This window comes from Armigeres subalbatus, chromosome 1 (assembly GCF_024139115.2).
Source record: "Armigeres subalbatus isolate Guangzhou_Male chromosome 1, GZ_Asu_2, whole genome shotgun sequence".
Taxonomy (NCBI): domain Eukaryota; kingdom Metazoa; phylum Arthropoda; class Insecta; order Diptera; family Culicidae; genus Armigeres; species Armigeres subalbatus.
The window spans coordinates 241245401-241262016 of NC_085139.1; the positions used below are offsets into that span (position 1 = coordinate 241245401).

General features: G+C 44.0%; 1 protein-coding gene across 1 annotated transcript; it reads left to right on the forward strand.

Annotated features, from left to right (window-relative positions):
• The first annotated feature begins 8926 nt into the window (after nucleotides 1-8926).
• On the forward strand, nucleotides 8927-10366 carry LOC134207145 (uncharacterized). Its single transcript, XM_062682864.1, has one exon. The coding sequence runs from the start codon at nucleotides 8927-8929 to the stop codon at nucleotides 10364-10366; it is 1440 nt and encodes a 479-aa protein (XP_062538848.1).
• Nucleotides 10367-16616: the final 6250 nt, after the last annotated feature.

The window sequence follows — 16616 nt, forward strand, 5'->3', positions numbered from 1 at the left end:
TTTCTTTCTTCTTTGTTCCTTATTTCTTTTCTATTTTTCCATTCCCTGTTATTTGCTTCTTTCTTTTTTCTTGCATATTTGTGTCTTCTCTCCTTCTTCTTTCTTCCTTCGTCCTTCTTTTTTCCTTCTTCCATCTTCCTTCTTCTTTCTTTCTTTTTTGTTCTTTTTTCTTCCTCTGTTCTTCTTCATTCTTCTTTTTTCTTTCTTACCGTATATTTTTCCTCCCTCCTTCTTTCTACCTTTTCACTTCTCATTTTTATCACTCCTTATATCACATTTCTCACTTGTCACTTTCTACTTCTCATTTCTTCCTTTTTACTTTTCACTTCTCACTACGCATTTCTCACTTCTCACTCACTACTCACTATTCACTTCTCACTTCTCACTACTCACTATTCACTATTCACTTTTCACTGCTCACTACTCACTTCTCACTTCTCACTTTTCACTTCTCATTTCTCACTTATCAATTCTCACTTCTCACTTTTCACTTCTCATTTACCTATGCTCATTACTTTTTTCTTACGTCTCTCTTTTCACTACTCATCCCTTGTCTTTTTGTCATTTCGACCTTTTGTCCTTCGACCTGTTGACCTTCGACGTTATGATACAAATTCGACCTTTTGACCCTTCGACCTTTTGTCCATTCGACGTTTTGTCCTTCGACCTTTTGACACAGATTCCATCCATGGATGTAGTTACTGTCGTAAACATCCACGGCGCCGTTGCTGGTCAAGTCAGTCACATTCGTCGCTGAAAACAATAGTCAAAAAACTCTTATTACGTCAAAAGACTGATATTCATTTCAAATGGGCTCTGTTCATGCCCACATGCAAATCCTTTTATCCCTCTCCCGTTTTTTTTCACTTTCTCCCATATTATTATGATACCCTTTTCAGATCCCTAAACAGTTACGGCAATATTGTCCTCGCATTTCGCAAGCAGACTCCCAGTGGACATCGTACGTAAAGATTGACATGACCAACTCTAACGGAGATAATTCAACCCCTGTGGTCTTATGGAGCACAGGCTATCCTTGGCCAACTTTACGAAAACCTCCAGAAGTTCTTCGTGGTGGCCGTCGTGTGGAACGGTAGACTATCTTGGAAGCAAGATCGCGAGTTATTTCTTTTAAGAAGGAAAACTTGAAATATGCTCCAGCTTGAACCACCTTCTGGATTCTGGGTTTCCCGTAAAGCTGGGCAGACTCGTGATTCATTCTTCGTCGACACACACCACCAAAGATGGTCCTAAGTGCCCGTCTTTCGAATACTCCGAGTCCCCGAGCAGCACAAGTCAGGCAAAAGTGGTTGCAGCCAGAGCATAAAATATTCATCTTCACGAAGCAACTTCAGTCCGTGTTTTGGGTGCCAAACGTCGAATGATTATTCAAATCATAGAATGACATAGTCAAACGACTGCTCCTCCAACTCATTCATTCGACTGTCACTGAGTGTGTTTATTATGTGCAGAAGAAAACAAAATAAGCATTGTTTATATTGATGTTTACCGTTGGAAGGGCCTCGCAGATGCAAATCGGATTCAGTTCTGTGTGATAAATTACTTTACTCAATAAAAACGTGTTCAGATTTCAGATAATTTATCGATTTGTAGAATGTGCATAAATATTCAATGACTAATATTCAACTGAATATTGACAGTCCAGAGCCGAAAATGAATGTGCCTGGAAGTGAGCTGACAAGTGAAGAAAGGTGGTCTTCACCATAAAAATTATTTTACACTCTGGTTGCAGCAACTCTTCTTCTTTATCATCTATGGCTCTACATTCCCCCTGGACTTTGGCCTGCTTTTCAATTTAGTGTTCTATCAGCATTAGCTTTTGTCTTCAACGCATAAACAACCAGTCCAACTTTTGTTGCCTCGCGTTTTGGGCGAGTGTACAGTTCCGCCACCTTTTCGAACCGTTCGGCCGATAATGACCGTTTAATCGCATTGCGTCCAGCCTCTCATTTCTCACTGCTCACTGTGAAAAGTGAGAAATCCGAAATTAGTAGTAAGACATCTCACTTCTTATTTCGCACTATTCACTTTCACAGTGAGAAGTGAGAAGTACGAATTGAAGAGTGAGAAGTGAGAAGCGACACGTCTCACTTCTCGATTATCATTTCTCACTTATCACTTCTCACAGTGAAAAGTGGGAAGAGCGAAGTAAGTAGGGAGACGCCGCTCTTTTCACTCATCATCATCTATATTCTCATTTTCCGCAGTGATAAGTGAGAGATGATGATTGAGAAGTGAGAAGTGAAACGTCAAATGACCTGTTCGGCCAAATGACTTATTCGGCCAAATGACTTGTTCGGCCAAATGACTTGTTCGGCCACATGACCTACTCGGCTAAATGACCTATTCGGCCAAATGACCTATTCGGCCGTATGATTCATTCAGCCAGATGCGTTTAGGCCTATTGATTTGTTTTTTTTTCTAGTGGCATTCGGCCGAATGAATTTCGGCCAAACGACCCTTCCGTATTTCAAATGCTCAATTTTTATTTGGGTACATTCTTTTAAATAAATGTCAGAAAACATGACATACGCTGGTTTGGTGTACTTACATCCACGAGTAAGTAATATCGTCGTTCATAAAAGATTCGCCGATCATTTTCCCGCAGATTAATCAATCATGTTTGTCATATGCCTTTCTTCGTATACCAATTCTGGAAAAGATTTCAACGGTTCTAATTCTATTCTGGTGCCATTCTCTTGCCTTGAGATGACAGAAGTATTTATAGTCGTTCTCTACTCCAATGATCCTTTATTGACAGACGACTGATTATAACTTTCATAAATATACATTCATTGGCTTCAATCGGAACTCTCTGATATGAATTTGCTTGTTTTACTGTCCAGTATTGCGCCTTGTATGGATGATCTTCTCTACCTTGTAGCTATATAAACTCTGATAAACGAATCTGAAGAACTTCCTCCTCCTTGCATCGTACTTTTGCATCGACCTCCACACTGCCATTCCGACTAGAAAACGCCAAACGTTGAAGCCATAGAGGAGCATCGCGCGCTCCGCCAAGTCAAGAGTGTAGGGCGGGATACGAAAAGCACTCGCGTATGTCGGCACAATTTCATTATTCATCATTTTCCGCTTCGTTAGCGATTCAGTTTATTCTGCTTGATATGCTTCGCCATTATTATTACGGCAGCCATCCCGGGCCAGCCGCCAGCCGCCACCTCCATGCACGCTCATCATTATCCTCCGCAATAGCGCAGAAGAGGTTGCTCTGCTGCTTCGGAGAGTTCCACTTGAACTGATGATGATCCAGATCTTGACGACTGGCGGCTGCTTATGGCAAGCTCGGATGTGCTGCACGAAGTGGAGTGATGGCATCTAATCTGAATGCCAAAATGGAAGCAATCTATTCTGGCGGACGTTTGGACGTTTGAGCGGTCCCCCTCTGCTGGCGGGAGAAAACAAGTCCACCGCGTATCAACGAGAGCAAAACCGAGCTCATTCATCTTTGATGGCTTGAATGGCGGCACGGTGAATTGCGATCAAGCGAACGGGAATTTTGGTTTAATATCAATCAGTAGGGTGTCAGCTCATGGGAATTGACTTGAGCTGTTTGAGGAGATAATTATTGATGTGCAGTCTAACGGTGATCATAAATCAATGGTATTTAATGCTCAAAAGTACTATTTGGGGTTTCCAGAGATGACGAGCTAGAATCTCGACACGGTCATAGGATTTTTAGCAGGTGGGGCAGACTGTATGGACATTGTGTATTATTGCGCAAACCATGTTATATCAATCATGCTGTGCCACGAAACAAAACGAAGAAATATCTGAATTTAATTTCCCGCTGTACACAACTTTCGAATTACAAAGCCTCTTTCCAATATTTCCAATTCAACCGGGGGGATTAAAAATACTTCCACAAAGGATGCAGAACTTTCATCGCACAAGCCCACCTGACCTGTCCCACAGAACCCAACAGCAAAAGTTTCGAAACAAAATGACACGACTCGCAGCTCCTCCCATGCGAACGGATATGAATAAAACATTTTTCGCAGTCGTTCTAATGTATAGCAGGAACCGAACCAGTTAGAAACTAGGGGACACGGAACAGCACCGAAAAATTTCCATATTTTGCGGCCTAGGCGTGATTTGGAATTCCAAGCAGACGATTTCCGTTGGGTCCCAAATAACTGGCAGAGAGTTTGGTTCCGATTCGGCAGCAACATTCATTCGAATCAGTTCCACACTCGACTCGGTGGCAAAATCAACGCCCGGTCCGGTCTCCCCAGATGAATAATGTATTCATGGCTTGTTTCGCATTTTTTGGCGGGGAGGGTTGGGGAGTTTAGAAATTGGAAATAAGTGGATTGCTTTGTTTTCGGAAATAGTTTAGGAGATAATTTTCCATTCAAGAATTGGAGAGGAGTGAAATTGTTCGTCTTTTTATTGAAATGCATAATTCTAGAATTTTGTATTTCTTTTGCAGATCGAAAGAAAATAATTTATGTTACCAGGGAATCAATTTTTCTTGGATACACATTCGAAACAAACGACAAAAGTGAATCAACGACAAAGCTTTGTTTTTGTCGGAGATAATAATGACAAAAATCTGATTTTTTTTATCAGCAACGAAAAAGAAGACAATTTTGTTGTTAGCTTTTCTTCCCGCTATTTTGCATTATCTCTACAGTAAATTTCAGTTTTACGCTATCGTAGTCACTGCTTCTATGGAAATATTCGTGAATGTAACTCTGATTATAAAAATAGCATCGTATTCTCAGAAACATCAGAGCATGCAAGGCAAATGTTTCTTATCATATTGTGTTCAGGTTCCGATAAAGTTTGATCCGACTCTATTGATGACAAAGGGTATATTTTTAGGTGTTGCTCGAATATTGATTCTGTTACAGTGAATAGCTTTTTAGAAATTATAATAATCGATTTTATGGAAACAATTAGGAGGAAAGACGGCTTTGGCAGGTTTTGTTCTATTATTGGCAGGGGGGTTTTTGTCGACCAAATTTTATGAAATTTGACCACAATGTTCTTTGATATACAAAGAATGTTTAGGCCAAATTTGAGCATAGTCAGTCATAAAAAAAACCCCCTGCCAATAATAGAACAAAACCTGCCAAAGCCGTCATTCCCCCTACATACACTAAAATCTTTAAATAAAAAAAAAATGTTTCACAATCTAGACCTCAGTTGACTCAGATCTTGTCGGCTGGCATGACCTAAGCTCTTCAGAACATCTATATAATAAAAATAAAATGGTTTGTGTTCGTATCCGCATAACTCGAAAACGGCAGGATGGATTTTCTTCATTCCTGCAGCAGAAACGTTCATTATAGTTTCCGACGGGTTTAAGGTGGTTATACAACAAAGCCACAAATCGGCCATCTTTAAAACCATGTGCTTTTTCTTGTGATTTTTCAAGAGCACGAATTGAGAGAACCACAATGCCCATGTAGATTAAACATCCGTAGATCGTTTGCTTACTTATGCTAAACAATCGACTTTAAATTCAGCATTGTACAAAATTATAACGCTACATTTGAACTTTTGTTGATAGGAGTAGAAAGCCGTGTGGTGAATTTAAAATTCGCCACATGGCTTGATTGTATAATCACCTTAAATGATATATCCTCATGCGAAAATCATTAGTGGGGTTGAGTAAACCGTGAGAAACTAAAATTAAAATTCGTATGAAAATTTCGCATAGGCAGTTCACAACGCGCAGTTTCGCCTACTATTCAGGACAACGTCTGCCTGGTCGACTAGTTTTAAAATATTTTTGAATCCGTAGATATTACAAATCCTTTCTTCACGAAAGGAGACAAACGAGTGATCCTGAGTTATCGCGGAATTTCCTTTTTGTGCGCCTGTACAATGCTGATCGATTTTTTATTACATAAGTCATTGGTTCCCTGCTGTAAAAACTACATCGATGCAGGTTTCGATATAGTGGACCATGCTATCATAACTGAACTGGAGAAGATCGATGTTTCATCAGTTAGTTTCGAGTTAAGATAGTATCGTCAAAATCGGAAATGTTCTGCGAAACTTTTAACAGTTCGGGAATTCCGCAGCGCAGTAACCTTGCTCTTGATTTTTTTAAGGTGGTTATACAACAAAGCCACAAATCGGCCATCTTGGAAACCACGTGCTTTTTATTGTGATTCTTCAAGAGCACGAATTAAGAGAACCGTAATGCCCATGGGGATGGAACATCCGTAGATCGTTTACTTACTTGTGCTGAACAATCGACTTTAATTTCAGCTTTGTACGAAAATTATAACGCTAGTGTTTGCGCATGAAATTGATTTCGAGTATTTGTTGTTCTAGAGCCACCACGCGATCCACATTTAATGAGCAGCATTGAACGCACTCTGCCGTGTAATTAAGTTGAGTTAGTGTGTAAGATAGTCACAAATACAATTGCTCATCAACCGATCGACAGTCCACTTCGGACCTGCTCGAATCAGCTACCACTGTAGCATAGAAACGTAGATACGGCAGAGTTTTTAGTTGTAAATAAACCGCGATCGCGTACACTCGAATAAAGCGAGAGTTTTAGTTTCGTTTGAAATAAAGGGTGTTTGTTTACGTAGCCCGCGAGTGTTTCACTGCATAGATTCCGCTGATCAGTGTCCGTTTCGGTTATGTACGCAACATAATTTGGTCCTTGTAGAGCCGGATCAAGCGGAATTTGCGATCGTGCGTCCAGAACAGTTTCGCGAGTGAACCATTTGTATTCGCGGAACAATTGGACATTGTGCAGTGTTGAAGAAAAGATTCCCACCATTTTCTCCATTACCGATGTGACGAGTTGGAAAGCGCCAAGAACAGAAAGGATTCAGGACGAAGATTGAAAAGGATTCTGGACGAGGATCGAGAAGAATAACAAGAGGAGCGAAAAGGATTGGACAACGAATGGAAGCTGGAATCAGGAGACGAAAGCTGGGAAGTACAGTGTGATTTTGGTTGAGGTCTGTGGCATGAAACATTAATTAAAGAATCGATTTGCATGCGACATTTTGGTTTTTTATTGACAACAGCTGATTCCTTGTGGGTTCGCTAAAATCTGGTCGGTCTTGGAATTTGCTGGTTATTTGGTTGTCTCGATTTGTCCGCTGGTAGAAATTCCCCTCGCTGCTGTCATTTTGGGTGGTCAGTCAGTCCTGTCTCGCGGCGCGTGGAACGGAGTCGATTCAACGGTGAAAAAGTGTTCAATGAGTGCATAATTACAGTGGCAGTGCGCAGTGCAAACGAAAATTCCAATATTGTGCGGTGATCAGTGGTTCCCAAGTGGTTCATTATGAGCAGTGAATTGCGAAATCTGACAAAAAAGGAAAGACATGTTCGGAACACTATTGACACAGTGCATCAGTTTGTGGACGGTTTTGTGGAAGAAAGAGACCAAGAGCAAGTGGAAATTCGTTTGCATCTGTTGGACAAGGCATTCAGTGAATTCATGGAAGTGCGGCAGAAGATTGAAGTGCGTCTCGACGAAATTGACGAAGAAAAATATGAGGCAGAACCAGGCGAATCGGCGAAGGCTCGTTCAGCGAAGTTGGAGGCTGCGTCCATGCAAAGAGATGCTGAGAATGCTGCTGTTGCCAGTGAGGTGGAGAATTTGTACTGCAAACTCAAGGCCACTTTGGAGCGGTTACGTGTTAAAGCTAAGGAAAACAGTTCGGTAACGAATTCGGTTTCTTCGATGTCGTCGATCCAGCTGCCGGAGCTCAAGCTACCGCAGTTTTTCTGGGTCCCATTCAGGGATGCATTTCACAGCCTGATACACCAGAACGTGAAACTCAACGATATGGATAAGTTCACGTATCTTCGCTCATCCTTGTCTTTCGAGGCCCTGTAGGAGATAGAGATGATCGAGCTTTCAGCGGCGAATTACAACGTGGCCTGGAATGCGCTAGAACACCGGTATCAGAACAAAAAAATTATCGTGAAGGCGCATTTGGATGCGATTTTCAACGTGGAGTTTATGAAACGTGAGAGCTACGAGTCGCTCAATGCTTGACAAGATTGGAGAAAATACAGCTAGCTGGAGTACTATGCTCGTCCATATGGTTTGCACACGACTTGATCCAGTTACGCCGCGACGCCACGACGGGAGACCAATCACAACTCGTGATTACCTTCTTGAAGAACCACTGCGTAGTCCTTCAATCAGTTGGCCAATCCAGTAGGCCGGTTTAACTAGAGGTCAAAAAGCCAAAATTTGGAGTGAGCCATCCATCCACTATCGGGCGATGCTGCTTCTGCTCTGCTTTTCTGCAAGAAGTTCCAGAAGATGAAGCTTTCAGATCGGTACGTTCCTGTGAAGAGAAACGGATTGTGCCTAAATTGTCTTTCAGTCGGTCATCTAGCACGCTCTTGCAGCAAGGGATCCTGCCGCCTTTGTGGAAAACGACACAACACGCTACTTCATCCGTCGAACGATTCGGCGAACAGTGCAACACAAAGATCCTCCGTTTCACAGACGACACGACGACCCCCAAGTGACTATCAACAAATCCAACAGTTAGCACAATCGAAACCACAATACCAAACCCAAAACACAGCACACCACACACTCCAAGCCGCACCCACAGTTGTCAATACACCGTCGCAAAGCAAAAACTCGCTCCCAGCTACCGACCCACCACACACTAATCAAAACACAATAGCACTACACTCCCTCGCACAATCATCCAAACGCCAAGTCTTGTTATCAACCGCCATTGTACGAGTGAAGGATCGTTTTGGCAACTCTAAACTCGCACGAGCATTGCTTGACTCATGATCTTAATATTGCTTTGTAACCGAGAGGTTTTGTCGAAAGCTCGATCTAGAGCTATTTTCTGATTTCTTGGCTATACAAGGCATCGGAAATTCTACAGGCCTTTCCAAAAATGCTGTGCTGATGACAGTAAGCTCTCGGATGTTAGCCATTTCGACTTTCGAAGAAGACATCCAGTTCAACGTGCTGCCCAAACTCACGATTTCCCTGCCGGCTGAGAGCATCGACATTAGCCAATGGAACATTCCGGAGCGTATTGAATTGGCGGATCCTCATTTCCATGAAAACGGCGAGATTGACATGCTGATTGGTGCTGAATATTTCCTGAATTTGCTCAGAGAGGGGCGACTGAAGGCGTGTGAAGGTGGACCGACTCTACAGAATACCGTTTTCGGTTGGATCGTGGCCAGTCAAGTTCCTGAATGCTCGCTTCCTAGTCCGCAAGCAGCAGTTTATCTTTGTTCTCTATCGGAGTTGAACGACCAGCTCACCAGGTTTTGGGAATTAGAAACGTGCCATACCAAGAATACTCACTCAGTCGAAGAGATGATGTGCGAGAAGATCTTCAAAACCACTACCACCAGAGATGAAAGCGGACGCTTCGTAGTGACTCTGCCAAAGAAGAATGACGTTATCCAGCGATTGGGAGACTCCAGGAGTACCGCATTGAAACGGTTTCTATGTTTGGAGCGACGGTTTGCGCTAAATCAAGACCTAAAGGCATTGTACTGCGACTTCATCCACGAATACCAATCGATGGGACACATGAAAGAGGTTCAGGACAACCAGACTGCAGAAACAGTTTATTACCTGCCACATCACGCTGTTTTGAAGCCCGAGAGCACCACGACGAAGCTGCGGGTCGTGTTCGACGCTTCATGTCAAAGCTCAACTGGAGTGTCGCTAAACGAAGGATTGATGGTGGGTCCAGTCGTCCAAGAAGACCTGTTCGCGATCAGCATCCGATTCAGATTCCATCCCATCGCGATTGTTGCAGATGTTGCCAAAATGTACCGTATGATTAACGTGCAGCCAGAAGACCAGAACCTACAGCGCATCTTCTGGAGAGAATCTGCCAATGAAGAACTTCGAGAGTTCCAGCTGACGACGGTGACATACGGTACAGCATCGGCGCCGTACTTGGCAACGCGATGTTTGCAGCAACTAGCAATTGAAGGTGAAGGTACGCATCAGACAGCAGCAAAGATTCTGAAAGAAGACTTCTACGTGGACGATATGATTACCGGAGTTGAAGACGTTGAAGAAGGCGTGAAACTAGTCAACGAAATGATCATGCTAACGAACACGGCGGGATTCGTGCTCCGAAAATGGAATTCAAACTGTGAGGAGGTATTGGCCAATCTTCCAGCTGACCTGCGTGACGAGCGCCCAGTATATGAGTTAGACTCATCCAGAGCCACCATTAAAACTCTAGGCTTGGCCTGGGATCCCCATTGCGACTCGTTCCGCTTTTCTGTTCCCAAGTGGAATTCGACCACCAGTATTACGAAGCGCATCGTGGCCTCTGATGCTTCGATGTTGCCCTCATGGAATAGTCGGTCCAGTGGTGGTTCAAGCTAAATTATTTATCCTAAAGCTGTGGAAGCATAGCTACATGGGACGAACCGCTACCAGATGAATTGCAGGAGTATTGGCGTGAATATCGGAGAAATCTAGTCGCCCTCGAGTCTCTATCAGTTCCACGTTGGGTCGGGTACAGCAGAAATTGCTCCGAAGTACAGCTCCATGGATTTTGCGATGCATCCAACAAGGCTTACGGAGCTTGCTTGTATCTAAGGTGCGCACATACAGACGGTGAAATCACTGTACAATTGATAACATCCAAATCGAGAGTCGCTTCTCTGGATGATCTCAAGAAGAAAAAGCGGAAGCAATCCATTCCGCGTCTGGAGCTCTCGTCTGCCCTTCTGCTCAGCCATTTGTTGGAGACTTTTCAAGCCAGTGTCAAGATTCAAATGAAAGTTTTTCTATGGACCGACTCTATGATAGTCCGTTGCTGGTTGGCATCCCCTCCCTCGCGATGGCAAGTGTTCATTGCAAATAGAGTATCGGAGATACAGTACTTGACGAGAGACTGTGATTGGAATCACGTACCCGGAGCTGAAAATCCAGCGGATATTGTGTCTCGTGGTATGACGCCAGCTCAATTGCATTATCAGTCCATGTGGTGGAACGGTCCCCTTTGGCTGCGACAAAATCAAGATACCTGGCCTGCGGATTCTCGAGTCACCGAAGAGCAATTTGATGCTGAAATGCTGGAAAAAAGACGTGCTGTTGCGTTGCCTGTAGCAGTCGTACCGTCGAGTGAAGTATTTTCGTTACGTTCCTCACTTACAACACTAGTACGTCTGGTGGTTCTTCTTCGTCGCTTCATGTTCAACGTTCGACCGCAGAACAGATCCTGTCGCAAAACTGGACCCATTACCCGAGAAGAGTTCGAGGATAACTACAAGTTTCTAATCCGCCTAGCCCAATCGGAATGTTTTACCCAAGAATTGTTGGATTTGAGAAAGGGTAGACAGGTCAAAGATTCGTCCAAAATTCATAGTCTACACCCCCAAATGATTGATGGGTTACTCCGGGTTGGTGGCCGGCTGCGCAACGCACCTGTTTCAGAGAATCGGAAACATCCAATCATACTGCACCATAGTCACGGATTTTCACCAAAAACTGTGTCACGCTGGCCAACAGTTGCTCGTTGCCAGTGCAAGAGAGGAATTCTGGATTACCTCCATTCGCAGTCTGGCTCGCAAGGTGATTTTTGAGTGCGTCAGATGTTTCCGTTCAAAACCAAGAGTCTTACAGCAGCTGATGGCGGATTTGCCTCCCGAAAGAGTAACTCCGACGTCACCATTCCTCAAGGTTGGAGTGGATTATTGCGGCCCATTCTTGGTCACATACCCAAATCGTCACTGTAGCCCGAAGAAATGTTTTGTGGCAGTATTCGTGTGCCTAGTAACCAAGGCAGTTCACCTAGAACTCGTTGCTGACTTGACCAAAGAGGCTTTCGTTGCTGCTCTAAGGCGATTCGCCGCACGGCGCGGGCGACCAACTGTCGTTATGTGCGATAACACCAAAAATTTTGTGGGAGCTAAGCGAGAGCTGGAAGAGCTACGACGTTTATTCGAAGGACAGCAATTCCAAGATGCGGTTACAGCAGAAGCAGTGAATGAGCGGATAGACTTCAAGTTTATTCCAGCGAGGTCCCCAAACTTTGGCGGCCTTTGGGAGGCCGCTGTAAAATCATTCAAAGGAGCGTTCAAGCGGACCATTGGCACGAACCTTTTGCAGTACGACGAAATGATTACAGTCCTCACGCAAGTTGAAGCCGTCTTAAATTCGAGACCCCTAACTCCCATTAGTAATGACCCAGGGGATTTTGAGGCACTCACACCCGGTCACTTCCTCATTCAACGACCATTGACAGCTTTGGCTGATCCAGACATGGGAGCGGTGCCTGCAAATCGTTTGTCTATCTGGCAGAGGTCCCAGAACTACGTTCAAATGCTGTGGAAGAAATGGACGACTTTGTATCTGTCGGATTTGCACAATAGAACCAAGTGGACAAAAGAACGGGACAACATTGGAGTGGGAACCATGGTGCTTTTGAAGGAGGAACAATTGCCCCCGTTGAAGTGGCCACTCGGCCGCGTTACCAAGATTGTCCGTGGACAAGACAACAACGTTCGTGTTGTGGCCATTCGGACACAAACCGGAGAATTCTTGAGGGGTATTTCGAAAGTTTGCGTGCTCCCTATCCGGGACAACGCAGACGTAAGAAACGAGGAAAGTCAACATTCCTCCACCAGTGATGTTGCGGCATCCGCGGAGGCCAACCGGCCTCCGCAGTCCAGTTAAGTGTTGTTTTGATATTGTATTTCCAAAAAGTCACCCTATGTTTATCCTCCATAGCCGTCGTCCAGCTGTCCCGAGGGCGTGGGACAGCCTGCCCACCAGTTCCATGTCGATTCAGATGACCAGTTTTTGTCCCATCCGTTTGTTGTCAATTTTCGAGGTATACTACGTGCATGTTGGTGAAAGTCGGATATTGTGCATGAATGTCAACTGTACCGTCCTGTCTCCGTTCGAATCCAATTGAACAAGTTCCGCGAGCATGGAATTTGTTAGCCATAGAGGCTGCGCTGTCAACGGACACGCAGAAATCGTTTTGAATCCAACTAATGTCATGGTATTTTTCACGAGGTGCTACCAAACTTGCTTCAATACATCCCAGTATGTCGTTCGGAGGATTGATCACCCTCTGTACACTGTAGCAGTGTCCACCCAGGGAGCATGACTAGCTCAGGGTGGAAGGAGTTGAACCTGTCCAGTGAAGCGGAATGAGCTCACCGCTGAAGCAAGATTTTAGCACACGATCCAGTATTCAATAATACACCCCAATTCCATCGAGGCATCATCATCATCATCGCCGCAGGAGCGGCCGCGGGGGCCATCCGGCCTCCGCTTCCAGGGAAGTCTTTGTTTGTTATGTTAATTCTTTTGAAAAAGCCTCCTATGTTTTTCAAGGTCGAATGATGTCATCCAGCGCCGACGTCGCGTCGCCGAGGGCGATTCGGGGATAGTCCAGGAAATTCCATTTCACCAACCATGACAGGAGACATACCTGAAAGAAGTGCAATATTATCCGAGTTCCTATCATATCAACACGTCCGAATTTGCACCGTAGTTATCCACTGGTAGGAAGTTTACAAACAAAAACAGAAAAAGCGATCCTGAGCCAGCACGGCAGGAAAAACGGTCCTGAAGCAGAAGAAGCGATCCTGAGCCAGCACAGCAGGTCAAGCGATCCAGAATTCCATCAAGCCTTGGTTTCCGTGAAGCAGCAATTTCGAAGGTGTCCCACAGCAAGCAAAAGGTCATCTACTCCGGGGCAGAAACGAACCGTGGAGATGTTCAGCAGCGACAATAACGAGAATTCAAAATATGCCAGCAGCAGCTACCTGATTGATATAAACAAGTGTGTTGTTGTATATGTGCTACTTTTTGTATTGTTCATGGATAGTATTAAGTATTAGAAGAGAGTAGGAAGTGAAACAAACCGAAACAGGGTGGTTCTATTTGTAGATGTGTGATAGTCATGTATGATACGGTTGAAATTGTGCCGATTTCAAGGTGGCCGGCTATGTTTGCGCATGAAATTGATTTCGAGTATTTGTTGTTCTAGAGCCACCACGCGATCCACATTTAATGAGCAGCATTGAACGCACTCTGCCGTGTAATTAAGTTGAGTTAGTGTGTAAGATAGTCACAAATACAATTGCTCATCAACCGATCGACAGTCCACTTCGGACCTGCTCGAATCAGCTACCACTGTAGCATAGAAACGTAGATACGGCAGAGTTTTTAGTTGTAAATAAACCGCGATCGCGTACACTCGAATAAAGCGAGAGTTTTAGTTTCGTTTGAAATAAAGGGTGTTTGTTTACGTAGCCCGCGAGTGTTTCACTGCATAGATTCCGCTGATCAGTGTCCGTTTCGGTTATGTACGCAACAGCTAGATTTGAACTTTTGATAATAGGAGTAAAAAACCGTGTGGTGAATTTGAAATTCACCACATGGCTTGATTGTATAATCACCTTAAACGATGTGTTACTTTCCGGACAATGAGTTACTTTCCGAGTTCACTACAATGACATCATCCTCAGAGCCAATCGACAATTTGCCTTAATGTTCAAAATTGATGACGAGTTTCGTGATTCATTATACTGTTTGGTAAGTTTTGGAGTCGAATGCTGTCATGTGGAGCCCATTTCATGCCAGTTAGATCGCCTGAATAGAAACCATTTGAAGTTGAATGTTCGTAAGATATGTACTTCATGCACATGTGGCGCGACCCGATGAACCTGCCACCGTACGTGGAACGCTGCCGCCTTCTGAAAATAGAACCACTTCACGCGAGACGAACAATTGTTCAGGGTGCTTTTGCTGGGAAACTGTTAAAGGAGATATCGACTGTCCTGATTTGCTGGGCAAAATCTGTTTAATCTTTTTCTTCTGATAATATTCGAATCTGTTACAGATTTTCTGGACATCCAATTTCCTACGGATTCCATAGATTCTTCAAACTTAATAGATTCATCATGGAATGCGGGACGTTTTCCGGGACGCCTAGCAATGCGGGGCAAGTAGGCTGAATCCGGGACGTCTGGTCACTTTATTCTACTTCTAACGTGTCGATACGTACTCCCACGCAAACCAACACATTTAAAACATAGGTGAAGACTTCGGCTTTATATTGATGGTGCTGGTTTGCGTGAAAGCGCTCTCAGATACGACAAATCGATATTTGAATCTTTGTTTACAAGAGTTGATAAGTCGTTTTGAAAATTTGGTATTTTCAAAAAAAAAGTTGAGCGAATTTTCTTAGCGTGTATTTTATTTAAAAAAAAATCGACCATTACTTTAGATCTCATTGTCCGATCTGACTCATTTTCAATAGGAAATAATGGGACAAGATCACCCGTCGAATGCAATTTGTTGCGAGCAAATCGGTTCATGAAAAGTGACTAAAAGATAACTGAGTTTTGTTTTGCACACATACACACACGTACCCTCCAAGCAGTCGCCACCACGAGTCATGGCAGAAGAGTGAGCGCATAACACCTATGCACCTATGGACTGCATATGCCGAGGTAGAAGGGTCGTAGCGTAGAACTGTTGGTACCTGTCGCTATCGACACCTCGAGAACCTAAGCAAGTCCCACATGGTGTGTCAGAGAGTGTGTCAGGAGGAGTTGCAGAGGTGTGCTAGAGTGAGCACCCAAATAAGTCTCAGATTTGTGTGCTAGAGCGTGAATCAGGTGGTAGGGTGAGCATCCAAGTTAGTCTCACATAGTGCGTAAAGGGTGAGCACCCAAGTTAGACTCACATGTAAGACTCATATGGTGCGTCAGAAAGAGTGTCAGGGTGTGTCAGAGGGTATGTTAGAGAGAGCACCCAAGTAAGACTCATACGGGATGAGTGTCTGTGTGAGCGTGAATGAGCGAGTACATTAAGTACTGCTTATCCCCCAGAAGTAATGCTGGGAGGCAGTTCCTGGGGGAACCAGGCTATTAGTAGAGAGGGTAACTCAAGTAACCTTCCCGTTAATTGGGTGGGTTTAGTGGGTCCGGCGTTCCGTCAACACCACTCCCTCAGTGATAATTTCAGGTGTCTGTTTGCAGATTAGCCTTCATCCCCCTATAAAAATATAAATAAAAATGAAAAAACACGTACCCTCATACACAGACATCATCTCAACTCGTCGAGCTGAGCCGATTAGTACATAACACTATGGGTCACCGAGCCTTCTATAAAAAAAATCGTCTTTGAAGTGAATATTCAGCGATTCTCCCTTACTCGATACTGGAGGGGCAATCGGGTTAGGAAGGTATCAAAAAAAAAGTTTTTTCAAAATTCAAACACTTTTCACAACATGTAGAAAAATGGTTTAGAATCCTTTGGCCGAACACCGCTTGGCCGAATGCCACTTGACCGAATGTCTTTTGGCCGAAAGAGTCTTTTGGCAGAATGCCGTTTGGCCGAATAGTTAACTTTAGCTTCCTTATTAAGTGAAAAGTGAGATGTTTGAAGTGAAAAGCGAGAACTGAGAAATAAGCTGTTTTAAGTGAGTACATAGTAGTTAGAAGTGAGTACTGAGAAGTGGAAGTGAGCACTGACTAGTGAGATGGGTGCAATAACTAGGGAGAAGTGAAAAGTGCTCCCTTCTCACTTCTCATTTTGCATTTTGCACTTGTCACTTTTTGTTTCTCACTACTCACTTCGTCGCAATTCTTCCTTCTCATTTCTC